Source organism: Oncorhynchus tshawytscha, linkage group LG34 (assembly GCF_018296145.1).
Source record: "Oncorhynchus tshawytscha isolate Ot180627B linkage group LG34, Otsh_v2.0, whole genome shotgun sequence".
Lineage (NCBI taxonomy): Eukaryota > Metazoa > Chordata > Actinopteri > Salmoniformes > Salmonidae > Oncorhynchus > Oncorhynchus tshawytscha.
This window is the reverse complement of record NC_056462.1, coordinates 13,782,319-13,809,462: the sequence shown is the minus strand read 5'-3', so window position 1 is coordinate 13,809,462 and position 27,144 is coordinate 13,782,319. Positions and strand designations below refer to the sequence as shown.

Genomic DNA, 27,144 nt, shown 5'->3' with positions numbered 1-27,144 from the left:
AGCAGGGGAGAGCAGAGCCCAGACCTCAACACAGACAGTAGAGTAGACCTGAGAGAGAGGAGCAGGGGAGAGCAGAGCCCAGACCTGAACACAGACGGTAGAGAGTAGACCTGAGAGAGAGAGGAGCAGGGGAGAGCAGAACCCAGACCTGAACACAGACGGTAGAGAGTAGACCTGAGAGAGAGAGAGAGGAGCAGGGGAGAGCAGAGCCCAGACCTGAACACAGACGGTAGAGTAGACCTGAGAGAGAGAGAGAGGAGCAGGGAGAGCAGAGCCCAGACCTCAACACAGACGGTAGAGAGTAGACCTGAGAGAGAGAGAGAGAGGAGCAGGGAGAGCAGAGCCCAGACCTGAACACAGACAGTAGAGAGTAGACCTGAGAGAGAGAGGAGCAGGGGAGAGCAGAGCCCAGACCTCAACACAGACGGTAGAGAGTAGACCTGAGAGAGAGGAGCAGGGGAGAGCAGAACCCAGACCTGAACACAGACGGTAGAGAGTAGACCTGAGAGAGAGGAGCAGGGGAGAGCAGAACCCAGACCTGAACACAGACGGTAGAGAGTAGACCTGAGAGAGAGGAGCAGGGGAGAGCAGAGCCCAGACCTCAACACAGACGGTAGAGAGTAGACCTGAGAGAGAGGAGCAGGGGAGAGCAGAGCCCAGACCTCAACACAGACAGTAGAGTAGACCTGAGAGAGAGAGGAGCAGGGGAGAGCAGAACCCAGACCTGAACACAGACGGTAGAGTAGACCTGAGAGAGAGAGGAGCAGGGGAGAGCAGAGCCCAGACCTCAACACAGACGGTAGAGAGTAGACCTGAGAGAGAGGAGCAGGGGAGAGCAGAGCCCAGACCTGAACACAGACGGTAGAGTAGACCTGAGAGAGAGGAGCAGGGGAGAGCAGAACCCAGACCTGAACACAGACGGTAGAGAGTAGACCTGAGAGAGAGAGAGAGAACAAGGGGAGAGCAGAGCCCAGACCTCAACACAGACGGTAGAGAGTAGACCTGAGAGAGAGAGAGAGAGCAGGGGAGAGCAGAACCCAGACCTCAACACAGACGGTAGAGAGTAGACCTGAGAGAGAGAGAGAGGAGCAGGGGAGAGCAGAGCCCAGACCTCAACACAGACGGTAGAGAGTAGACCTGAGAGAGAGGAGCAGGGGAGAGCAGAACCCAGACCTGAACACAGACGGTAGAGAGTAGACCTGAGAGAGAGAGAGAGGAGCAGGGGAGAGCAGAGCCCAGACCTCAACACAGACAGTAGAGAGTAGACCTGAGAGAGAGAGGAGCAGGTGAGAGCAGAGCCCAGACCTGAACACAGACGGTAGAGTAGACCTGAGAGAGAGGAGCAGGGGAGAGCAGAGCCCAGACCTGAACACAGACGGTAGAGAGTAGACCTGAGAGAGAGAGAGAGGAGCAGGGGAGAGCAGAGCCCAGACCTCAACACAGACGGTAGAGAGTAGACCTGAGAGAGAGGAGCAGGGAGAGCAGAGCCCAGACCTGAACACAGACGGTAGAGAGTAGACCTGAGAGAGAGGAGCAGGGGAGAGCAGAGCCCAGACCTGAACACAGACGGTAGAGTAGACCTGAGAGAGAGGAGCAGGGGAGAGCAGAACCCAGACCTGAACACAGACGGTAGAGAGTAGACCTGAGAGAGAGAGAGAGGAGCAGGGGAGAGCAGAGCCCAGACCTGAACACAGACAGTAGAGAGTAGACCTGAGAGAGAGAGAGAGGAGCAGGGGAGAGCAGAGCCCAGACCTCAACACAGACGGTAGAGTAGACCTGAGAGAGAGGAGCAGGGGAGAGCAGAACCCAGACCTGAACACAGACGGTAGAGAGTAGACCTGAGAGAGAGAGAGAGGAGCAGGGGAGAGCAGAGCCCAGACCTCAACACAGACGGTAGAGTAGACCTGAGAGAGAGGAGCAGGGGAGAGCAGAGCCCAGACCTCAACACAGACGGTAGAGAGTAGACCTGAGAGAGAGGAGCAGGGGAGAGCAGAACCCAGACCTGAACACAGACGGTAGAGAGTAGACCTGAGAGAGAGAGAGAGGAGCAGGGGAGAGCAGAGCCCAGACCTCAACACAGACGGTAGAGTAGACCTGAGAGAGAGGAGCAGGGGAGAGCAGAGCCCAGACCTCAACACAGACGGTAGAGAGTAGACCTGAGAGAGAGAGGAGCAGGGGAGAGCAGAGCCCAGACCTGAACACAGACAGTAGAGTAGACCTGAGAGAGAGAGGAGCAGGGGAGAGCAGAGCCCAGACCTGAACACAGACGGTAGAGTAGACCTGAGAGAGAGAGGAGCAGGGGAGAGCAGAGCCCAGACCTCAACACAGACGGTAGAGAGTAGACCTGAGAGAGAGAGGAGCAGGGGAGAGCAGAACCCAGACCTGAACACAGACGGTAGAGAGTAGACCTGAGAGAGAGAGAGAGGAGCAGGGGAGAGCAGAGCCCAGACCTCAACACAGACGGTAGAGTAGACCTGAGAGAGAGGAGCAGGGGAGAGCAGAGCCCAGACCTCAACACAGACAGTAGAGTAGACCTGAGAGAGAGGAGCAGGGGAGAGCAGAACCCAGACCTGAACACAGACGGTAGAGAGTAGACCTGAGAGAGAGGAGCAGGGGAGAGCAGAGCCCAGACCTCAACACAGACGGTAGAGAGTAGACCTGAGAGAGAGGAGCAGGGGAGAGCAGAGCCCAGACCTGAACACAGACGGTAGAGAGTAGACCTGAGAGAGAGGAGCAGGGGAGAGCAGAGCCCAGACCTCAACACAGACGGTAGAGTAGACCTGAGAGAGAGAGGAGCAGGTGAGAGCAGAGCCCAGACCTCAACACAGACGGTAGAGTAGACCTGAGAGAGAGAGGAGCAGGTGAGAGCAGAGCCCAGACCTCAACACAGACGGTAGAGAGTAGACCTGAGAGAGAGAGGAGCAGGTGAGAGCAGAGCCCAGACCTCAACACAGACGGTAGAGTAGACCTGAGAGAGAGAGGAGCAGGTGAGAGCAGAGCCCAGACCTCAACACAGACGGTAGAGTAGACCTGAGAGAGAGAGGAGCAGGTGAGAGCAGAGCCCAGACCTCAACACAGACGGTAGAGAGTAGACCTGAGAGAGAGAGAGAGGAGCAGGGGAGAGCAGAGCCCAGACCTGAACATAGACGGTAGAGAGTAGACCTGAGAGAGAGGAGCAGGGGAGAGCAGAGCCCAGACCTCAACACAGAGCACAGCCACGCAGTAGAGAGCAGGAACCATCAAGATAACCAGGCATCTCCGAGCCAGAGGTTTCAGGGTCTGTGAGGGTAGGCGGATCCTGGTGGGAGATAAAGGGAGAAGACCAGGAGGTGTGTGCTGACCTGGGAACCCCAGCCCCCGGGCCTTCATCTCTGGGTTAGAGGGGCCGGGAGCTGCCTGGGCTGGGGCCAGCTTGGGGTCTGACTGGGGCTCCCCGTGGCGAGGTAGAGCTGTTACTCTATGCTCTCCAGCTCTCCTCCTCTCCAACGCTAACGGCCCTGGGAGCCGCTCTAATCCCACCAGATATGAGGAGTGCCCAGAGTCCTGACAAAGCATTCCACAGATAAAGAGGCAGAGGATCACAGGGATGCCTCGGAATTCCCACCGATTGGAAGAGGAGTAGTGTGGGGGGGTGGAGGAGGGAGGGGGGGTGATGGAGAAACGCTTTCTTTCTTCCTTGGCATGAGAACCTTGACTAGGTGTCTCTCTTCCTGTGGAGGGAGGGGGGATCTCGCTCGCTCTTTCCCTCTCGCTCGCTCTTTCCCTCTCGCTCGCTCTTTCCCTCTCGCTCGCTCTTTCCCTCTCGCTCGCTCTTTCCCTCTCGCTCGCTCTTTCCCTCTCGCTCGCTCTTTCCCTCTCGCTCGCTCTTTCCCTCTCGCTCGCTCTTTCCCTCTCGCTCGCTCTTTCCCTCTCTCTCCCTCTTTCCCTCTCTCCCTCTTTCCCTCTCTCCCTCTTTCCCTCTTTCTCTCTTTCTCTCTCCCTCTTTCTCTCTCCCTCTTTCTCTCTCCCTCTTTCTCTCTCCCTCTTTCTCTCTCCCTCTTTCTCTCTCCCTCTTTCTCTCTCCCTCTTTCTCTCTCCCTCTTTCTCTCTCCCTCTTTCTCTCTCCCTCTTTCTCTCTCCCTCTTTCTCTCTCCCTCTTTCTCTCTCCCTCTTTCTCTCTCCCTCTTTCTCTCTCCCTCTTTCTCTCTCCCTCTTTCTCTCTCCCTCTTTCTCTCTCCCTCTTTCTCTCTCCTCTTTCTCTCTCCCTCTTTCTCTCTCCCTCTTTCTCTCTCCCTCTTTCTCTCTCCCTCTTTCTCTCTCCCTCTTTCTCTCTCCCTCTTTCTCTCTCCCTCTTTCTCTCTCCCTCTTTCTCTCTCCCCGCTTCCTTTGTGTCTGGTGTGCTACAGGGACATTTCCCCCAAATACAAACCAGACCTCGTCCTCAGTCCGTCCGTCAGCTCTCTCTCACTTAGAGATGTCTGTATAGGTACAGTACACCCACCCACACACAGCACCGCCTTGGGTTCCCACTAAGTCTCTGACCACTCGCCCCCTCACTCCACAGGGGATCCATCTAGCCAGCTTCTCTTTCCCTTATTATAGTACCAGAGAGACAGACAGCCTAGCCCACGGTGCAGACAGAGAGAAAGAAAGACCGGGAGAGAGAGAGACGAAAAAGAGAAGCTATTAAATATCAGTGACAAGGTGAAAAGAAACAGCTTCCTGCTGGCTGCCACAGAGTCGTCTTTTAGATCACTCTCTCTCTCTTTCCCCTCTTACTCTCTCTCTTCCTCTCTGCTTCTGGCAGATGCCTCGATTGTTTTGATGTGTTTTCCTGAAGACAGGTACTTTGTAGCCCTGTTTATTTGTGTTGAGAAGCCACGTCGACAGGCAAAACCAGAGAGCTACAGGGATGGGGTCGGGGGGGAATACAAGAGTTTAAAAAGGGGGGCTGTGATGGTAGTGGGTTTCTGATGTGATGCTTCCTCGCCTTCACTTAGTACATGTTGGACCATTTCAAGGTAGGGAGGTGAGGGGTTAAGAGCTGTGAGGCTGTGAACCGTGTCAAGAGGTATTTAAAAAGTTAGCAGACTCCGATACAGAGATCAGCCTTTGAGAGACTGACCCCTGATTCTAAAACTCAGGCCCACGCACCTGTCAAAGGATCTGAACTGGTTGGGGTTGTTTCCCATCGCAGCTCCCAGGAAGGCCGGCGGCAGAAGGCTGGGGTCCACCGTGATGTCATCAGCAGGCGCCGAGACCAGGCTGCGCAGGATGTCCTTCACGTTCTTCCCGCCCCTGGCGTCTGCCGTGGGGTTGTCTCTGTGACCCCTGACCTCTGAGGAGAGGGTGGACAGGGCCTCGGACACGGCGTCGGGCCCCTGGGCGGTGGTGTCCGCCTCGCTGGGGGCCACGGAGCTATGGTCATCCCCGATGCCAGAGTCTCGGCGACGGAGGGACACACTGCTCTCCAGGTCGGGACCGCCAGAGACGGCATTACTGTCTGATGAGAGGAATCATTAAAGGAGGTTTATAAACGTAGAGAAAAACCTGAACCTTCTACGTGCTTCAAAAATTACTTTGAGAATCTACTACAGTAATTGTAAACTACTTTAAAGACTATCAACACACCAGTACATTTCAAGGCACAATCAAGACCATTGGAAATGCCATATATAACTAATGTATAAGAGAGAGATTGACATGTTGAGGGATGGACACTTGGCTAGATGGAGCTCCTCTGCATAGCCATATGGGTGAGGTGTGTACCTGCGCTCCTGGCAGACTGGCTGCGCTGGGGGAGTTTCTTGTCGTTTTGGGGCTCCAGGATGTCTCGGTACTTGGACACCATGAGAACAGAGATGAAGTAAACCACAGCCAGGGCCAAGAACTGAGCCTGCTTACTGTCCTCCTTTACCCAAACACACACAACATGCAACACAGCTATAATACAGCACACCGCCACTCTGTAATATGTTTGAGTATGTACAGATGTAGGATCTTAATTTGACCACCCTGTTGCACAAGAACTTTCCTGCAATGCAGGATTTTTTTTACTTGTAGTGTATTTAAGGTTTTAATAAGGCTTCTGAAATGTGTAATTTCCACTTTGAAATTTCAGACTTGATTTTCAACATTTCCTGTTGCTGCAGGAACAGTTTCCTGCTGTAGCAAACTGGCTCAAATTAAGATCCTACATCTACACAGTATTTTTTTTTAAAGAAAATCATGGGGTTTTCCAAAAAGACAGCAATAACAAGTTTTTACAATGCATAGGTACTGTTACTTATTTGAAAAGTTGACTCGTTTCAACCTCAATCTTTATCAAAGCTTTGTAAACTCACGATATCTCTGAAGACCACGGCTCTGAGGCGGTTGATGTCCATTTCCTGTAGCAGACGGTCCATGTCTCTGATGGGAGACATCCCTCCTGTCACAACATCAACAGGGCTCTGCAGGTGTAGAACACACGCACACACAGACACGTAGGCAAGCACACATACAGAGACAGACACACACAGACACACACATAATAATGTAAGCAACTATTGCTGGTTAATGCTGAAAATACCATTATCAGTTTATATACTCTACCCACTGTCCAAAACTAGACTTCTCTGTAAGTCTAAGACATCACAAATGATAACGGATTGTCATGGAAGGTGTATGTGTTAGCAGAGGTCAACCACAACGGCCCATTCCACCAAATCAACCCATGGAAGGTGTATGTGTTAGCAGAGGTCAACCACAATGGCCCATTCCCCTTAATCAACCCATGGAAGGTGTATGTGTTAGCAGAGGTCAACCACAACGGCCCATTCCACCAAATCAACCCATGGAAGGTGTATGTGTTAGCAGAGGTCAACCACAATGGCCCATTCCCCTTAATCAACCCATGGAAGGTGTATGTGTTAGCAGAGGTCAACCACAACGGCCCATTCCCCTTAATCAACCCATGGAAGGTGTATGTGTTAGCAGAGGTCAACCACAACGGCCCATTCCACCAAATCAACCCATGGACGGTGTATGTGTTAGCAGAGGTCAACCACAACGGGAACGGCCCATTCCCCTTAATCAACCCATGGAAGGTGTATGTGTTAGCAGAGGTCAACCACAACGGCCCATTCCCCTTAATCAACCCATGGAAGGTGTATGTGTTAGCAGAGGTCAACCACAACGGCCCATTCCCTTAATCAACCCATGGAAGGTGTATGTGTTAGCAGAGGTCAACCACAACGGCCCATTCCCCTTAATCAACCCATGGAAGGTGTATGTGTTAGCAGAGGTCAACCACAACGGCCCATTCCCCTTAATCAACCCATGGAAGGTGTATGTGTTAGCAGAGGTCAACCACAACAGCCCATTCCCCTTAATCAACCCATGGAAGGTGTATGTGTTAGCAGAGGTCAACCACAACGGCCCATTCCCCTTAATCAACCCATGGAAGGTGTATGTGTTAGCAGAGGTCAACCACAACGGCCCATTCCCCTTAATCAACCCATGGGAAGTGTATTGTTGGCCAGTCCACATACAGTACAGTATCTGCCCCATTCAGTGGGATGTTGTGTTTCCCCTTGAGACTCAGACCCTTAACATAATGGGTTTACCATAGAGCCACTCACTGCATTATGAATGAGACTTTACACACTGGTTTCAGGAAGAAAAACAGGGATTTAAAAAAAAACTGTTTTACTGGAAGTCACCATATCAAATCAAAAGGCCAACAATGACAAAGGGCCTTGTCTAGTGTAACATAACAGAGGGCGAAGTAATGCAATAAGATATCAGCTAATGCAATAACAACTCTCTGCTATTACATAGGGAGGACCACAGAGGGATGGGTTCCTGCCGGGGAAGTATTGGGATGCAACGCAAGACAAAGGATGACTTAGAGGGATGCTTACAATTCACTAAGTGCAGTGATCCTATTCAACCAATATACAGGAGGAGAAATGTCATCAATTATGGTGTTTCTCCATGTCTGCTAGGGAGATTGGGAAATGTAAAAAGAAAAATGTATAAACTGTTGTTTTTTTTTGGGGGGGGGTGTATTGCTAGGAAGTCAGGATTCCCGAAATGACAGAAAGAGGAGAGGGAGGGGGAGAAGTGTGTGGGGGGGTGGGGTGGGGGCAAATCTGTGACTCAGTGAGGAGGGATGATACTACTTGCCTGCGCGGGCATGGACTTGGCAGCTCCCATGAGGCTGTGCACGGCTTGCTGGCCGCGGGCGCTGTCCTGGCTGGGCTTGAAGTGAGACTGCTGCTGACATTCCAGACAGTTCCTCACAGCCATGGCACACACTGCAGAGAGAGAGAGAAAGAGAGAGAATGAGAGTTGCAGTAGATGTATAAAATCAAAGAAAATAGGCTGTGTACAGATATTTTGAAGATGTTATCGCAGGTGCAGCAAAATGCTTATGTTTCTAGCTCCGACAGTGCAGTAATACCTAACAATACAAAACAATACACACAAATCCAAAAGGAAAGAAATGAAGGAATATCAGAATGAGCCATGTCTGAGTCCGGAATATAAATCTATATGTATATGATGGTGTGTATAGACATTATGAATAGAAAAGGTGTGTACAGCAGTAATTGTATAGGATGAGCCTTGACTAGAATACAGCATATACATATGAAGTGGGTAAAACTGTATGTAAACATTATTAAAGTGACCAGTCTTCAATGATTATGTACAGAGGGCAGCAGCCTTTAAGATCAGGGCAGGGTACTGGGCAGTGGTCAGCTAGTAACAGTGTCTAAGTTCAGGGCAGGGTACTGGGCAGTGGTCAGCTAGTAACAGTGTCTAAGTTCAGGGCAGGGTACTGGGCAGTGGTCAGCTAGTAACAGTGTCTAAGTTCAGGGCAGGGTACTGGGCGGTGGTCAGCTAGTAACAGTGTCTAAGTTCAGGGCAGGGTACTGGGCAGTGGTCAGCTAGTAACAGTGTCTAAGTTCATGGCAGGGTACTGGGCGGTGGTCAGCTAGTAACAGTGTCTAAGTTCAGGGCAGGGTACTGGGCGGTGGTCAGCTAGTAACAGTGTCTAAGTTCAGGGCAGGGTACTGGGCGGTGGTCAGCTAGTAACAGTGTCTAAGTTCAGGGCAGGGTACTGGGCGGTGGTCAGCTAGTAACAGTGTCTAAGTTCAGGGCAGGGTACTGGGCGGTGGTCAGCTAGTAACAGTGTCTAAGTTCAGGGCAGGGTACTGGGCGGTGGTCAGCTAGTAACAGTGTCTAAGTTCAGGGCAGGGTACTGGGCGGTGGTCAGCTAGTAACAGTGTCTAAGTTCAGGGCAGGGTACTGGGCGGTGGTCAGCTAGTAACAGTGTCTAAGTTCAGGGCAGGGTACTGGGCGGTGGTCAGCTAGTAACAGTGTCTAAGTTCAGGGCAGGGTACTGGGCGGTGGTCAGCTAGTAACAGTGTCTAAGTTCAGGGCAGGGTACTGGGCGGTGGTCAGCTAGTAACGGTGTCTAAGTTTAGGGCAGGGTACTGGACGGTGGTCAGCTAGCGGTCTGATGGCCTGGAGATAGAAGCTGTTTTTCAGTCTCTTGGTCCCAGCTTTGATGAAGCTGTACTGTAACTGCCTTCTAGATGGTAGCGGGGTGAACAGACCGTGGCTGAGGTGCTTGATAATCTTCTTGTCCTTGCTTTCACACTGGGTGCTGAAGATATCCAGGAGGAAGACACACTTCCCCTGGTGAAGAATTGGGCTGGAGAGCACTGTGACTGTGGACAATGCAGTTGCCGTACCAGGCGGTGATAAAGCCTGACAGGATGCTCTCAATGGTGCATCTATAGAAATTTGTGAGGGTCTTAGGGGCCAAGCGGAATTTCTTCAGCCTCCTGAGGTTGAAGAGGCGCTGTTGCACCTTCTTCACCACACTGTCTGTGTGGATGGACCATTTCATATTGTCAGTGATGTGTACGCTGAGGAACTTTCACCCTCTCCTCTACTGTCCCGTCAATGTGGATGGGGGTGTGCTCTCTCTGCTGTCTCCAGAAGGCCACAATCAGCTCCTTCATATTGTTGACGTTGAGCGAGAGGTTATTTTCCTGGCACAACTCTGCCAGGGCCCTCACCTCCTCCCTGTAGGTTGACTCATCGTTGTTGGTAATCAGGCCTACCACTGTTGTGTCGCCTGCAAACTTGATGACCAAGTTAGAGACGTGTGTAGCCACGCAGTCATGGGTGAACAGGGAGTACAGGAAGGGTCTGAGCACGCACCCTTGTGGGGCCCCTGTGTTGAGGATCAGCGTAGTGGAGGTGTTGTTGCCTACCTTCACCACCTGGGGGTGGCCCTTCAGGAAGTCTAAGGGTGAAGTAGTGAGAGAACGAGCAACCAAAAAAGCAAGACAGGAGGAGACAGAGAGAAGCCGAGAGAAGAGAGAATTGGGGAGAGACAGAAAGTGAGAAGTGAGGAGCGGTTGAGAAAGAGAAAGAATTGAACTCTCCAGGAACAAGGTCCAGTCCACCTGGACAACAGCGTTCACCTCTTCCCTCCCTGCTCCCCTAGCCCCAACACTAGTTCTCCCTGTATCCAAGGTCACACTAGTTCTCCCTGTATCCAAGGTCACACTAGTTCTCCCTGTATCCAAGGTCACACTCGTTCTCCCTGTATCCAAGGTCAGACTCGTTCTCACTGTATCCACGGTCACACTAGTTCTCCCTGTATCCAAGGTCACACTAGTTCTCCCTGTATCCAAGGTCAGACTAGTTCTCCCTGTATCCAAGGTCAGACTAGTTCTCCCTGTATCCAAGGTCAGACTAGTTCTCCCTGTATCCAAGGTCAGACTAGTTCTCCCTGTATCCAAGGTCAGACTAGATCTCTCTGTATCCGAGGTCACACTAGTTCTCCCTGTATCCAAGGTCACACTAGTTCTCCCTGTATCCAAGGTCACACTAGTTCTCCCTGTATCCAAGGTCACACTAGTTCTCCCTGTATCCAAGGTCAGACTAATTCTCCCTGTATCCAAGGTCACACTAGATCTCCCTGTATCCAAAGTCACACTAGATCTCCCTGTATCCAAGGTCACACTAGTTCTCCCTGTATCTAAGGTCACACTAGTTCTAACTGTATCCAAGGTCACACTAGTTCTAACTGTATCCAAGGTCACACTAGTTCTAACTGTATCCAAGGTCACACTAGTTCTCACTGTATCCAAACCCTGCATGGGGTTCATTCAATATTGGATATCAATGGTGCCTCACTGCATATGGGTCTTGCCTGGGAAACAAACTACCTCACAGAACATGAGGTAAAATATCCACTGTTTGATAACTTCAGGTAGGTTTCTGGCTCCTACCAAGGGGGCATTTTTTTTATATGATATATTGCAGTTCTATATTGCCGTTTTCGATTTTGCTTTCTATCCTTATTTTAGCCCCTCCCTCATTTCTGTATTTGACAACTGACAAATGTCATTTCTGAACCGTCTAAATTAGAGGTGGAAGTATTTCATCTGGAATGGTCTGGAGTTTTACATTAAGGCCTTCAGGAGAGGCAGTGTGTGTGTGTGTGTGTGTGTGTGTGTGTGCCTGTGTGTGTGTGCCTGTGTGTGTGTGCCTGTGTGCCTGTGTGCGTGCCTGTGTGCGTGTGTCTGTGGGTAAGTTCCCCCTTGAAACCTTGTTACAGTCTACCCAAATCAGATTACTGCACCTGCAACAGGGAAAAAATACCTCATCAAAAATTAATCTCATAACGGCAGCTCTCTAAAAGCAGGCATTTGCTACGACAGCATCACTCTCTCTCCCGAGCTCCCCACCAATGAGAATGGCCGTTGGGATAAACCCAGAAAAAAAGAACGCGACTGGATATCAGCTGAACAAGGTGGCGTACAGGGCGACCATTTTGTTTACGAGCTAGTTTGTAAGGAGTATTTAAAAGCAAAAATGGATACCGGAGCACGGCCCATTACCCAAATGGAGCAGATGGTTTAAATCACCATGCATAGTCTTACTGTACTAGGGAGCTTAGGAGTTGGATGAGGGGTGGGTTGGAGGTTGGATAAGGTGGTTGGTGTAATGTAGTGCCTGAATAAAATGAATAATGGAAAGCATTTGAAGTATATTTTATTCAGCTAGCAGAGCAGGGGTCTAGCCGTGTCTCGGAGCTGTCACTGGGTTACTTTAATAGACTGGAACATGAGACAGAGAAAGAGAGCGAGAGAGGCAGGCCTAGGGCTACAGCCAGGGCCATTACGGGGGAATCGACTAATCATAGGCGGCCATTTTAGAGTGTTGCAGCGCAGAGGGGTTATAATAACAAGATAAGAGAGGGCTGCTACGAGCCGAGAGAGAGAGAGAGCGAGAAAGAGAGAGGATACACTATGGAGAGCTTTGGCAGCTCAGGCTGCTATTAGAGTCTACTGCAGTCTGATATAGAGGGGGATTGATGAAAAGAGGTGAATGAGGAGGAACAGGGTGAGAAAAGGAGGAAGTGAAGAGACAAGGAAAAGAGGGAAACAAGAAGGGAGGACATGTAAAGAACAGAACAGGAAGAGAAGATGGGAACTGGGGAGAGGAGATGTGAGGAGATGGAAAAGACCAGAAGGGATGGAGGAGGAGAGAGAGGCAGAGAGGTTCTTCCATACGTACCCAGGCGGAGGCTCTGTCTGAGGATACCGCCAGAGGACATGTTCTTCTCAGCCTCGATCTCGGTGAAGTTGAGGGAGGAGGCGAAGATCAGAACATCCACCAGGTTGATGAGGCGCTGCAGGAAGGTGACCGACGCCTCCACCGACAGACCCTGGGACGGCTCAATGTTCTCCAGATCATGCTGAGGAGAAGAAGAGGGACAAACACCACCATCACTAGCATCATTACTGTCAAATCCAAACTAAATTATGACATGTAGCTATTAGTCAACTTAGGGACCATGTTTGGTAAGAAAGGGAAATGGTTCAACGTCTGCTGAGCAACATTCATTTCAGATTTCAATCAGATTAAATCCTCATTGAATTCAATCCCGTCTTTGAATCTAATTATGATGGAATTGACCCCTGCTGTAGCCACAGCCACCAGTCCATACTGGACATTGATTCCAGTGTAAATTGTAAAGGGAGAGGTATGGAGGGGAGACAGAGGACCACAGGTCCATCAGGTTTTATGTTATACTGGAGTGCTTCTGTCACTGGGGTCAGACAGTACAAAAACACACTAACCATGTTAGCACTGGCCAACTGTAGTCTAATGAGATTGGAGAAAGGTCAACGGAGATGGATGGACAGGGAAAACCTACTGTGGGTGGCCATACACATACCAGACACACAGAGACAGACCGACAGACACACACAGAGAGACCGACCGACAGACACACACAGAGAGACAGACCGACAGACACACACAGAGAGACCGACCGACACAACAGCCAGACAGACCGACCGACACAACAGCCAGACAGACCGACCGACACAACAGCCAGACAGACCGACCGACACAACAGCCAGACAGACCGACCGACAGCCAGACAGACCGACCGACAGCCAGACAGACCGACCCAACAGCCAGACAGACCGACCCAACAGCCAGACAGACCGACACAACAGCCAGACAGACCGACACAACAGCCAGACAGACCGACACAACAGCCAGACAGACCGACCCAACAGCCAGACAGACCGACCCAACAGCCAGACAGACCGACCCAACAGCCAGACAGACCGACCCAACAGCCAGACAGACCGACCCAACAGCCAGACAGACCGACCCAACAGCCAGACAGACCGACACAACAGCCAGACAGACCGACACAACAGCCAGACAGACCGACACAACAGCCAGACAGACCGACACAACAGCCAGACAGACCGACACAACAGCCAGACAGACCGACACAACAGCCAGACAGACCGACACAACAGCCAGACAGACCGACACAACAGCCAGACAGACCGACACAACAGCCAGACAGACCGACACAACAGCCAGACAGACCGACACAACAGCCAGACAGACCGACACAACAGACAGACAGACCGACAAACAGACAGACAGACCGACAAACAGACAGACAGACCGACAAACAGACAGACAGACCGACAAACAGACAGACAGACCGACAAACAGACAGACAGTGTCTCTCACTGAGGAGGATGTGGCAGCAGAAAGCAGGGGCAGGATGCCTCCACAGGCCATGATGAGGTTGTCCATCACCTGAGAAATGAGGTGCACTGTGTTGTGGACAAACACCACATTCTCACTGCTGTTCACAAAGTCCATCACCGTCTTAGTGGAGTGACTGGGAGAGAGGAGACGGGCATAAATTACACAGAGGTACATAGAAGCTAAACATTATAACCATTGAATCAATGTACAACACAATCAATGCCTTCAGAATGTATTCATACCCCTTGACTTATTCCACATTTTGTTGTGTTACAGCCTGAATTCAAAATTGATCAAATATTTTTTTTTCCATCACCCATCTAGACACAATATCCTATATAGACAAACGGAAACATTTTTTTTTTTAGAAATGTTTCCTAATTTATTGAAAATGAAATACAGAAATATCTAATTGACATAAGTATTCACACTCCCTTGTCAACACTTTGTAGAAGCCCCTTTGGCAGTGATTACAGCTATGAGTCTTTCTGGGTAAGTCTCTAAGAGCTTTACACACCTGAATTGTACAACATTTATTATTTTCAAAATTATTCAAGCTCTGTCAAGTTGGTTGTTGATCATTGCTAGACAACCATTTTCAGGTCTTACCATAGATCTATTCTGTTTAAACTTCTGAGTTTTTTTTCAACCCTTATTTTACAAGGTAAGTTGACTGAGAGCACATTCTCATTTACAGCAACGACCCGGAGATCAGAATGTTTGCAGGATAGACTATTTTTTGTTGTAAGTTAGTGAGTTGGAAAGTCGCCTGTCCGGCAACCATTCTAGTGTTAGAAATCAGATCAAAATGCTACACAATTCTCCATGTATTTCAACCAATTCCCCTCCTTTACCTCCTCCACATCTGCACGTCAGTCTCGATGGAGAAGAGCAGGTCTGTGAGCAGGCGCTGGTGCATGTGAGACCAACGGAACTCTGGAATACGGAACATGGTGGAGCGAGCGGAGGAGCTGCTCTCGCTGGCCTGGCCTCCTGAGGCACCGGCTGCAGCCGCGTCGCCCTGAGGAACTTCCTGTGGTACAGCACTCAAGACGGTTAGCAGCAGCATTAGCCATATATATATAAACAGGATTAGCTTAAGCTAAGGAGTAGCTTTGTCTTCAGCATTAGCCATATAAATATAAACAGGATTAGCTTTGGCTTTAGCATTAGCCATATAAATATAAACAGGATTAGCTTTGGCTTTAGCATTAGCCATATAAATATAAACAGGAATAGCTTTGGCTTTAGCATTAGCCATATAAATATAAACAGGATTAGCTTTGGCTTTAGCATTAGCCATATAAATATAAACAGGATTAGCTTTGGCTTTAGCATTAGCCATATAAATATAAACAGGATTAGCTTTGGCTTTAGCATTAGCCATAGAAATATAAACAGGATTAGCTTTGGCTTTAGCATTAGCCATATAAATATAAACAGGATTAGCTGAAGCCATATAGCCATACCCACGTACATACTGTATATTATAAAGCACTTTTCGTCAAAGACACAAGACCAGTAAATAGATGAAGCAGTGATGACATACAGGTGTGGAGGTCTCCTTTAGAGCCAGTCTCTCTGTGTCTGAGGCCACACTGGACACATCCAGCCTGGCAATGTGGATCTCTTTGGTCTTGGTGGCAGAGCCAGGGCCCTCTGCTGCACTGTCTTTCCCTGCCTCCACAGCAGTAGCAGTGGCTACCTTCGGAGAGGTTTCAGTCCTGCTGCTGGGGGCCTCTGTGGTCCCTGAGGCCTGTGGGGCTTCTGGCTGGACCGCCTTGGTGCTGGGGGCCTCTGCTGGTGCTACAGCCTGTGAGGTGTCAGATTTAGAGACAGTGGCTCCTACTGCTGCTGGTGGTAGTATGGCCTCCAGGGCTCTAGGGGGCGATGTTGTGGACTCTAAAGGCTGCCGTGCTGGCACTGTGCTGGCGGGGTCGGTGCCTGGTGCAGACGGGTCAAGGTCAATCTCCTCCATTTTAGGGGGTTGTGTCTGACTCTCCTCAGGTACAGAAGCAGGTGGTGTCGCTCGACTTTCCACTGCTGACTTTGTGACCTCGGCAACACTCTCCTCTTCCTTCTCCTTTCCAGTTTTAACCTCCGTCTTGATCTCCTCTGCTTTAACCTCTTCCATCTTCTCCTCCTCAACTACAACCTCCTCTGTCTTCACCTCCTCTTCCTCATTTTCTTCCTCCTCTCCACCAGCGGCGGAGACAAAAGAGGATTCCTCCATGCTGTCGTCGGTGGAGCTGGGTCGGACCTGGTCACTGACTGACTGGACAGATGCCCCGACCGCTGACCCCTCCGCCACGCTGCCCTCCTGGCAGGCCGAGATGGCAGCAGAGACCTGTTCCTCCGGTTGCTTTGCCAGTTCCGATTCCTTGGGTTCGTTCAGGGAATCTTCAGACATAAGAACGTTGGAGGCTTTGTAGCTGTGCGTTTCTGACCCCTTCTCTCCATCCGTTTGAGGTCTAACTACTTTGTCGGTATCAGATGTTTTAGCATCGTCGCTTGTTTCTGAGTTAGCCACCTTCGCGTCTTCAGTTTCTGGCCTGGTCGCTTCGTCTGTTTCAGCTGTGCTAGCTGCTGCAGCTTCATCAGTCTTGTCTGTGGCTGTCTCAGTCTCAGCCATGGCCTCAACGGTCTTACTGCTGACTTTATCCCCAGTAAGTTTAGCTTCAGTCTCCTGTGGAGTAGCTTCAGCTCTGTCACCAGCACCTCCTCTCTGATCCTCAGAGATCTGATTCTGGACCTGCTGTAGTTCCTCCTCCTCCTCTTCTCCAGCTCTGGCCAGCATGTTGGACACAGTTATGGGTGCTTGACCCCTCCGACTTCTATCTCCTTCTCTCTCTGGAGGGCTGGGGGTGGAAGCAGATGCTGAGGTTGCTGAGGGAGGGGTAGTGTTGGGGGACTCCTGGTTCTGGGGGACCCCCTCTGGGTCAATGGTGAGCTCGATCACGGTGGAGGGGGCAGTCTCCTCCTCCTGATCCCTGTTGGTCCGGAGCTGGCCCAGAATCTCAGAGTCTCGGCTGGCCCCGGAAATGGTCCGGATACCAGCTGCATCGCCCTCGGAGCCCAGTCTCTGGTACTGACGGAACATACGGGCCAGGTTCTCCTTGTGCTGCTCAAAGGTCACCTGCAAACATAAACAACAAACAAAGCAAAGCATTAGTTTCATTTGACAGACTTACAACAAACTTTAGACCAGATTTTAGCTACATAGATAATAGATTTTTTACATTTTAGTCATTTATCCAGAGCGACTTACAGGAGCAATTTGGGTTAAGTGCCTTGCTCAAGGGAACATCGACAGATTTTTCACTTAGTCGGCTCGGGGAGTCGAACCAGTGACCTTTCGGGTTACTGGCCCAATGCTCTTAACCACAAGGCTACCTGCCACCCCCATTGCCTGAGGGTCAGTGACAGAGTATCACCTTGTCACCATCTGGGAGTCAATAGAGGACAATTATCTGCTGTGGCATTTGAGGAAGAGACCATCACCCATCCATGTTAGCAGTCATAGATGAGTTCGTAGATACTGTAAAGTGTGTCTGCCAGTTGAACAGCGTCCGTGTGTCATCGGCAAATCATCACTCTCCTAATGTAAGGCTCTGCATTAATCACTGTGGCTCTGAGGACAGAAAGTCAAAGGGGAGTAAAGAGGGAGAAAATACATCCAAACTAGATCTACGCTGCTTTTCACTAAGAACATTTAGAGACCGAGACAGACCGAGAGAGAGACCGAGAGAGAGAGACCGAGAGAGAGAGACCGAGAGAGAGAGAGACCGAGAGAGAGAGAGACCGAGAGAGAGAGACCGAGAGAGAGAGACCGAGAGAGAGACACCGAGAGAGAGAGACCCAGAGAGACCGAGAGACCGAGAGAGAGAGAGAGAGAGAGAGACAGAGAGACCGAGAGAGAGACCGAGAGAGAGACCGAGAGAGAGAGAGACCGAGAGAGACCGAGAGAGAGAGAGACCGAGAGAGAGAGAGACAGAGAGAGAGAGAGACAGAGAGAGAGAGAGAGAGAGACTGAGAGAGAGACCGAGAGAGAGAGAGACAGAGAGAGAGAGAGACCGAGAGAGAGAGAGACCGAGAGAGAGAGAGACCGAGAGAGAGAGAGACCGAGAGAGAGAGAGACCGAGAGAGGGAGAGAATTTGTAATTAATTAGGCGTTAGTCATTAATGTTCGAAATTAGATGGCTACAAGGCTGGTCATTAATCTTCTGGTACTGGGTTGGCTGTGATTGTTAATCCATATCTGTTTTCTCAGAGTAGAAAAGTAAAGAGGCCTTTCTAAACGCACCGATAGTAACGTCCTTCTCTCTCTCCGGTATAACGATCACAGTCTAGTGACTTAGCCTTCTCCTCCCTCCTCACCGATAGTAACGTCCTTCTCTCTCCGGTATAACGATCACAGTCTAGTGACTTAGCCTTCTCCTCCCTCCTCACCGATAGTAACATCCTTCTCTCTCCGGTATAACGATCTCAGTCTAGTGACTTAGCCTTCTCCTCCCTCCTCACCGATAGTAACGTCCTTCTCTCTCTCCGGTATAACGATCACAGTCTAGTGACTTAGCCTTCTCCTCCCTCCTCACCGATAGTAACGTCCTTCTCTCTCCGGTATAACGATCACAGTCTAGTGACTTAGCCTTCTCCTCCCTCCTCACCGATAGTAACATCCTTCTCTCTCCGGTATAACGATCTCAGTCTAGTGACTTAGCCTTCTCCTCCCTCCTCACCGATAGTAACGTCCTTCTCTCTCCGGTATAACGATCACAGTCTAGTGACTTAGCCTTCTCCTCCCTCCTCACCGATAGTAACGTCCTTCTCTCTCCGGTATAACGATCACAGTCTAGTGACTTAGCCTTCTCCTCCCTCCTCACCGATAGTAACGGCCTTCTCTCTCCGGTATAACGATCACAGTCTAGTGACTTAGCCTTCTCCCCCTCCTCACCGATAGTAACGTCCTTCTCTCTCCGGTATAACGATCACAGTCTAGTGACTTAGCCTTCTCCCCCTCCTCACCGATAGTAACGTCCTTCTCTCTCCGGTATAACGATCACAGTCTAGTGACTTAGCCTTCTCCCCCTCCTCACCGATAGTAACGGCCTTCTCTCTCCGGTATAACGATCACAGTCTAGTGACTTAGCCTTCTCCTCCCTCCTCACCGATAGTAACGGCCTTCTCTCTCCGGTATAACGATCACAGTCTAGTGACTTAGCCTTCTCCTCCCTCCTCACAGATAGTAACGTCCTTCTCTCTCCGGTATAACGATCACAGTCTTGTGACTTAGCCTTCTCCCCCCTCCTCACCGATAGTAACGGCCTTCTCTCTCCGGTATAACGATCACAGTCTAGTGACTTAGCCTTCTCCTCCCTCCTCACCGATAGTAACGTCCTTCTCTCTCCGGTATAACGATCACAGTCTAGTGACTTAGCCTTCTCCTCCCTCCTCACCGATAGTAACGTCCTTCTCTCTCCGGTATAACAATCACAGTTTAGTGACTTAGCCTTCTCCTCCCTCCTCACCGATAGTAACGGCCTTCTCTCTCCGGTATAACGATCACAGTCTAGTGACTTAGCCTTCTCCTCACCGATAGTAACGTCCTTCTCTCTCCGGTATAACAATCACAGTTTAGTGACTTAGCCTTCTCCTCACCGATAGTAACGGCCTTCTCTCTCCGGTATAACGATCACAGTCTAGTGACTTAGCCTTCTCCTCACCGATAGTAACGTCCTTCTCTCTCCGGTATAACAATCACAGTCTAGTGACTTAGCCTTCTCCTCACCGATAGTAACGGCCTTCTCTCTCCGGTATAACGATCACAGTCTAGTGACTTAGCCTTCTCCTCACCGATAGTAACGTCCTTCTCTCTCCGGTATAACAATCACAGTTTAGTGACTTAGCCTTCTCCTCCCTCCTCACCGATAGTAACGGCCTTCTCTCTCCGGTATAACGATCACAGTCTAGTGACTTAGCCTTCTCCTCACCGATAGTAACGTCCTTCTCTCTCCGGTATAACGATCACAGTCTAGTGACTTAGCCTTCTCCTCACCGATAGTAACGTCCTTCTCTCTCCGGTATAACGATCAGTCTAGTGACTTAGCCTTCTCCTCCCTCTCACCGATAGTAACGGCCTTCTCTCTCCGGTATAACGATCACAGTCTAGTGACTTAGCCTTCTCCTCCCTCCTCACCGATAGTAACGTCCTTCTCTCTCCGGTATAACGATCACAGTCTTGTGACTTAGCCTTCTCCTCACCGATAGTAACGTCCTTCTCTCTCCGGTATAACGATCACAGTCTAGTGACTTAGTCTTCTCCTCCCTCCTCACCGATAGTAACGTCCTTCTCTCTCCGGTATAACGATCACAGTCTAGTGACTTAGCCTTCTCCTCCCTCCTCACCGATAGTAACGTCCTTCTCTCTCCGGTATAACGATCACAGTCTAGTGACTTAGCCTTCTCCTCCCTCCTCACCGATAGTAACGGCCTTCTCTCTCCGGTATAACAATCACAGTCTAGTGACTTAGCCTTCTCCTCACCGATAGTAACGGCCTTCTCTCTCCGGTATAACGATCACAGTCTAGTGACTTAGCCTTCTCCTCACCGATAGTAACGTCCTTCTCTCTCCGGTATAACAATCACAGTTTAGTGACTTAGCCTTCTCCTCCCTCCTCACCGATAGTAACGGCCTTCTCTCTCCGGTATAACGATCACAGTCTAGTGACTTAGCCTTCTCCTCACCGATAGTAACGTCCTTCTCTCTCCGGTATAACGATCACAGTCTAGTGACTTAGCCTTCTCCTCACCGATAGTAACGTCCTTCTCTCTCCGGTATAACGATCAGTCTAGTGACTTAGCCTTCTCCTCCCTCTCACCGATAGTAACGGCCTTCTCTCTCCGGTATAACGATCACAGTCTAGTGACTTAGCCTTCTCCTCCCTCCTCACCGATAGTAACGTCCTTCTCTCTCCGGTATAACGATCACAGTCTAGTGATTTAGCCTTCTCCTCCCTCCTCACCGATAGTAACGGCCTTCTCTCTCCGGTATAACGATCACAGTCTAGTGACTTAGCCTTCTCCTCCCTCCTCACCGATAGTAACGTCCTTCTCTCTCCGGTATAACGATCACAGTCTTGTGACTTAGCCTTCTCCTCACCGATAGTAACGTCCTTCTCTCTCCGGTATAACGATCACAGTCTAGTGACTTAGTCTTCTCCTCCCTCCTCACCGATAGTAACGTCCTTCTCTCTCCGGTATAACGATCACAGTCTAGTGACTTAGCCTTCTCCTCCCTCCTCACCGATAGTAACGTCCTTCTCTCTCCGGTATAACGATCACAGTCTAGTGACTTAGCCTTCTCCTCCCTCCTCACCGATAGTAACGGCCTTCTCTCTCCGGTATAACGATCACAGTTTTGTGACTTAGCCTTCTCCTCACCGATAGTAACGTCCTTCTCTCTCCGGTATAACGATCACAGTCTAGTGACTTAGCCTTCTCCTCCCTCCTCACCGATAGTAACGTCCTTCTCTCTCCGGTATAACGATCACAGTCTAGTGACTTAGCCTTCTCCTCCCTCCTCACCGATAGTAACGTCCTTCTCTCTCCGGTATAACGATCACAGTCTAGTGACTTAGCCTTCTCCTCCCTCCTCACCGATAGTAACGTCCTTCTCTCTCCGGTATAACGATCACAGTCTAGTGATTTAGCCTTCTCCTCCCTCCTCACCGATAGTAACGGCCTTCTCTCTCCGGTATAACGATCACAGTCTAGTGACTTAGCCTTCTCCTCCCTCCTCACCGATAGTAACGTCCTTCTCTCTCCGGTATAACGATCACAGTCTTGTGACTTAGCCTTCTCCTCACCGATAGTAACGTCCTTCTCTCTCGGTATAACGATCACAGTCTAGTGACTTAGCCTTCTCCTCCCTCCTCACCGATAGTAACGTCCTTCTCTCTCCGGTATAACGATCACAGTTTTGTGACTTAGCCTTCTCCTCACCGATAGTAACGTCCTTCTCTCTCCGGTATAACGATCACAGTCTAGTGACTTAGCCTTCTCCTCCCTCCTCACCGATAGTAACGTCCTTCTCTCTCCGGTATAACGATCACAGTCTAGTGATTTAGCCTTCTCCTCCCTCCTCACCGATAGTAACGGCCTTCTCTCTCCGGTATAACGATCACAGTCTAGTGACTTAGCCTTCTCCTCCTCCCTCCTCACCGATAGTAACGTCCTTCTCTCTCCGGTATAACGATCACAGTCTAGTGACTTAGCCTTCTCCTCCCTCCTCACCGATAGTAACGGCCTTCTCTCTCCGGTATAACGATCACAGTTTTGTGACTTAGCCTTCTCCTCACCGATAGTAACGTCCTTCTCTCTCCGGTATAACGATCACAGTCTAGTGACTTAGCCTTCTCCTCCCTCCTCACCGATAGTAACGTCCTTCTCTCTCCGGTATAACGATCACAGTCTAGTGACTTAGCCTTCTCCTCCCTCCTCACCGATAGTAACGTCCTTCTCTCTCCGGTATAACGATCACAGTCTAGTGACTTAGCCTTCTCCTCCCTCCTCACCGATAGTAACGTCCTTCTCTCTCCGGTATAACGATCACAGTCTAGTGATTTAGCCTTCTCCTCCCTCCTCACCGATAGTAACGGCCTTCTCTCTCCGGTATAACGATCACAGTCTAGTGACTTAGCCTTCTCCTCCCTCCTCACCGATAGTAACGTCCTTCTCTCTCCGGTATAACGATCACAGTCTTGTGACTTAGCCTTCTCCTCACCGATAGTAACGTCCTTCTCTCTCCGGTATAACGATCACAGTCTAGTGACTTAGCCTTCTCCCTCCTCACCGATAGTAACGTCCTTCTCTCTCCGGTATAACGATCACAGTCTAGTGACTTAGCCTTCTCCTCCCTCCTCACCGATAGTAACGTCCTTCTCTCTCCGGTATAACGATCACAGTCTAGTGACTTAGCCTTCTCCTCCCTCCTCACCGATAGTAACGGCCTTCTCTCTCCGGTATAACGATCACAGTTTTGTGACTTAGCCTTCTCCTCACCGATAGTAACGTCCTTCTCTCTCCGGTATAACGATCACAGTCTAGTGACTTAGCCTTCTCCTCCCTCCTCACCGATAGTAACGTCCTTCTCTCTCCGGTATAACGATCACAGTCTAGTGACTTAGCCTTCTCCTCACCGATAGTAACGCCTTCTCTCTCCGGTATAACAATCACAGTCTAGTGACTTAGCCTTCTCCTCCCTCCTCACCGATAGTAACGTCCTTCTCTCTCCGGTATAACGATCACAGTCTAGTGATTTAGCCTTCTCCTCCCTCCTCACCGATAGTAACGGCCTTCTCTCTCCGGTATAACGATCACAGTCTAGTGACTTAGCCTTCTCCTCCCTCCTCACCGATAGTAACGGCCTTCTCTCTCCGGTATAACGATCACAGTCTTGTGACTTAGCCTTCTCCTCACCGATAGTAACGTCCTTCTCTCTCCGGTATAACGATCACAGTCTAGTGACTTAGCCTTCTCCTCCCTCCTCACCGATAGTAACGTCCTTCTCTCTCCGGTATAACGATCACAGTCTAGTGACTTAGCCTTCTCCTCCCTCCTCACCGATAGTAACGTCCTTCTCTCTCCAGTATAACGATCACAGTCTAGTGACTTAGCCTTCTCCTCCCTCCTCACCGATAGTAACGGCCTTCTCTCTCCGGTATAACGATCACAGTTTTGTGACTTAGCCTTCTCCTCACCGATAGTAACGTCCTTCTCTCTCCGGTATAACGATCACAGTCTAGTGACTTAGCCTTCTCCTCCCTCCTCACCGATAGTAACGTCCTTCTCTCTCCGGTATAACGATCACAGTCTAGTGACTTAGCCTTCTCCTCACCGATAGTAACGTCCTTCTCTCTCCGGTATAACGATCAGTCTAGTGACTTAGCCTTCTCCTCCCTCTCACCGATAGTAACGCCTTCTCTCTCCGGTATAACAATCACAGTCTAGTGACTTAGCCTTCTCCTCCCTCCTCACTGATAGTAACGTCCTTCTCTCTCCGGTATAACGATCACAGTCTAGTGATTTAGCCTTCTCCTCCCTCCTCACCGATAGTAACGGCCTTCTCTCTCCGGTATAACGATCACAGTCTAGTGACTTAGCCTTCTCCTCCCTCCTCGCCGATAGTAACGGCCTTCTCTCTCCGGTATAACGATCACAGTCTTGTGACTTAGCCTTCTCCTCACCGATAGTAACGTCCTTCTCTCTCCGGTATAACGATCACAGTCTAGTGACTTAGCCTTCTCCTCCCTCCTCACCGATAGTAACGTCCTTCTCTCTCCGGTATAACGATCACAGTCTAGTGACTTAGCCTTCTCCTCCCTCCTCACCGATAGTAACGGCCTTCTCTCTCCGGTATAACGATCACAGTCTTGTGACTTAGCCTTCTCCTCACCGATAGTAACGTCCTTCTCTCTCCGGTATAACGATCACAGTCTAGTGACTTAGCCTTCTCCTCCCTCCTCACCGATAGTAACGTCCTTCTCTCTCCGGTATAACGATCACAGTCTAGTGACTTAGCCTTCTCCTCCCTCCTCACCGATAGTAACGTCCTTCTCTCTCCGGTATAACGATCACAGTCTAGTGACTTAGCCTTCTCCTCCCTCCTCACCGATAGTAACGGCCTTCTCTCTCCGGTATAACGATCACAGTTTTGTGACTTAGCCTTCTCCTCACCGATAGTAACGTCCTTCTCTCTCCGGTATAACGATCACAGTCTAGTGACTTAGCCTTCTGCTCCCTCCTCACCGATAGTAACGTCCTTCTCTCTCCGGTATAACGATCACAGTCTAGTGACTTAGCCTTCTCCTCCCTCCTCACCGATAGTAATGTCCTTCTCTCTCCGGTATAACGATCACAGTCTAGTGACTTAGCCTTCTCCTCCCTCCTCACCGATAGTAACGTCCTTCTCTCTCCGGTATAACGATCACAGTCTAGTGACTTAGCCTTCTCCTCCCTCCACACCGATAGTAATGGCCTTCTCTCTCCGGTATAACGATCACAGTCTAGTGACTTAGCCTTCTCCTCCCTCCTCACCGATAGTAACGTCCTTCTCTCTCCGGTATAACGATCACAGTCTAGTGACTTAGCCTTCTCCTCCCTCCTCACCGATAGTAATGGCCTTCTCTCTCCGGTATAACGATCACAGTCTAGTGACTTAGCCTTCTCCTCCCTCCTCACCGATAGTAACGTCCTTCTCTCTCCGGTATAACGATCACAGTCTTGTGACTTAGCCTTCTCCCCCCCCCTCCCTCCCCATTAGTTTCTGCTTCATTTGACATTTAGCATTTTTTACCAATTAAAAACATGCTGCATTGCATTCAAAGTAGAGCAGTATGACCATATGGAAACAACACTGGAGTGGTTAGTCAGTGGAATAACGTCACACTGCGATGCAGTACATTAAAGTAGAGCAGTATGACCATATGGAAACAACACTGGAGTGGTTAGTCAGTGGAATAACGTCACACTGCGATGCAGTACATTAAAGTAGAGCAGTATGACCATATGGAAACAACACTGGAGTGGTTAGTCAGTGGAATAACGTCACACTGCGATGCAGTACATTAAAGTAGAGCAGTATGACCATATGGAAACAACACTGGAGTGGTTAGTCAGTGGAATAACGTCACACTGCGATGCAGTACATTAAAGTAGAGCAGTATGACCATATGGAAACAACACTGGAGTGGTTAGTCAGTGGAATAACGTCACACTGCGATGCAGTACATTAAAGTAGAGCAGTATGACCATATGGAAACAACACTGGAGTGGTTGGTCAGTGGAATAACGTCACACTGCGATGCAGTACATTAAAGTAGAGCAGTATGACCATATGGAAACAACACTGGAGTGGTTGGTCAGTGGAATAACGTCACACTGTGATGCAGTACATTAAAATGATGCATGTTGGCCTTAAATGGGTTTCTATAAAGATTGAATTACCATTAGAATGGGAGTACTGTACTGTATTTAAAACAGTGGTTAGCATAGAGCTACGATAAGAGACCAGCAGCACTGGGTGGCCAAGGCATCAGTTTAGCCAATCTGGTCTAATTTAATTCTAGTCCACGTCTTGGTTAAGGGTATGGAACATTTTTATGGTAGTGTAGGAAGTGCAGGCTATTCTAACCTGACAGCTATTAGCTGGACGCGCTGTCTATAGACAAATCATACAGGGCTGCAAATTGACCTTACAAACAGCATTATAAACTAAAATAAATGACAACCTGAAAAAAAAACATAGGTTATCACATTTCAATATCCCTCTAAACACCCCACCTGTAAACAAGCTGTACTCCAATCTCATTTCAACTCAACATAATACAAACTGACGTCACAACGCAGACCAATCTGAAACCTGAATGCAATGCAGGGTTTGGCTGCAGTCCTCCATCCTTCTCTTAGTCCATTTAACAACTGTTCAGAGATCAGTCTGGGCCCCAGACCGCAGGCTGTGTGGTGTGAGGCTGGGTGGCTCACCACTGGTCCAGGGAGACCCCCTATAGCAGGTTAGGACCTGGGAGTCCCATTGAGATCAATAGATAGGCGGCGACCACAAAACAAAGGGGAAATGGGGAAAGCCAGCGCGGCTCTAATCCAATTAGCTAAATGCAATTCCTCCCTCCTCCCAAATCAATGTCGTCTGTCTCTGTCTGCCGCAGTCCTGCCTGGACGGAACCCTGGACGGAACTCTTCCTTTCACTGTTTCACTCTCTCTTTTTCCTCCCTTTACCCCTTTCTTTTTCTTGTTCTCCCTTTCTCTCTCTCTCTCTCTCTCTCTCCTTTCCTAGATCCCTTTTCCCCTGATCATGTGAAGCAGGAATCCGAGCAGAGCACTGACTGGTGATGTCTTTGGGAACCAGAAGGGCGACCATTAAGACCACATGGTTAAGGACAGCCAGACAGTTACATTGTCCTCCTATAACTCACACAGTTGTGTTCCCAAGCTATGGGACAGAGTCCACAGGTGGGCCACCAGACAGTTCTAAGTAGGACCAGATAGTTTCC

At 49.8% G+C, this 27,144-nt stretch overlaps 1 protein-coding gene across 4 annotated transcripts in view; it reads right to left on the bottom strand.

Moving 5' to 3' along the window:
- LOC112231646 (lipopolysaccharide-responsive and beige-like anchor protein) overlaps positions 1 to 27,144 on the bottom strand; it is a 351,054-nt gene that overhangs the window by 227,893 nt on the left and 96,017 nt on the right. For 3 of the 4 annotated variants that reach the window (XM_042311819.1, XM_042311822.1, XM_042311823.1), the window contains exons 23-30: positions 15,626 to 17,212; positions 14,931 to 15,109; positions 14,056 to 14,209; positions 12,568 to 12,748; positions 8,149 to 8,279; positions 6,324 to 6,431; positions 5,749 to 5,890; positions 5,134 to 5,482 (exon numbers count right to left, since the gene is read on the bottom strand). In XM_042311819.1, the coding sequence (XP_042167753.1) occupies positions 5,134 to 5,482; positions 5,749 to 5,890; positions 6,324 to 6,431; positions 8,149 to 8,279; positions 12,568 to 12,748; positions 14,056 to 14,209; positions 14,931 to 15,109; positions 15,626 to 17,212 (2,831 nt within the window). The remainder of the gene's footprint in view (positions 1 to 5,133; positions 5,483 to 5,748; positions 5,891 to 6,323; positions 6,432 to 8,148; positions 8,280 to 12,567; positions 12,749 to 14,055; positions 14,210 to 14,930; positions 15,110 to 15,625; positions 17,213 to 27,144) is intronic. The other variant, XM_042311821.1, reaches the window with a different exon arrangement.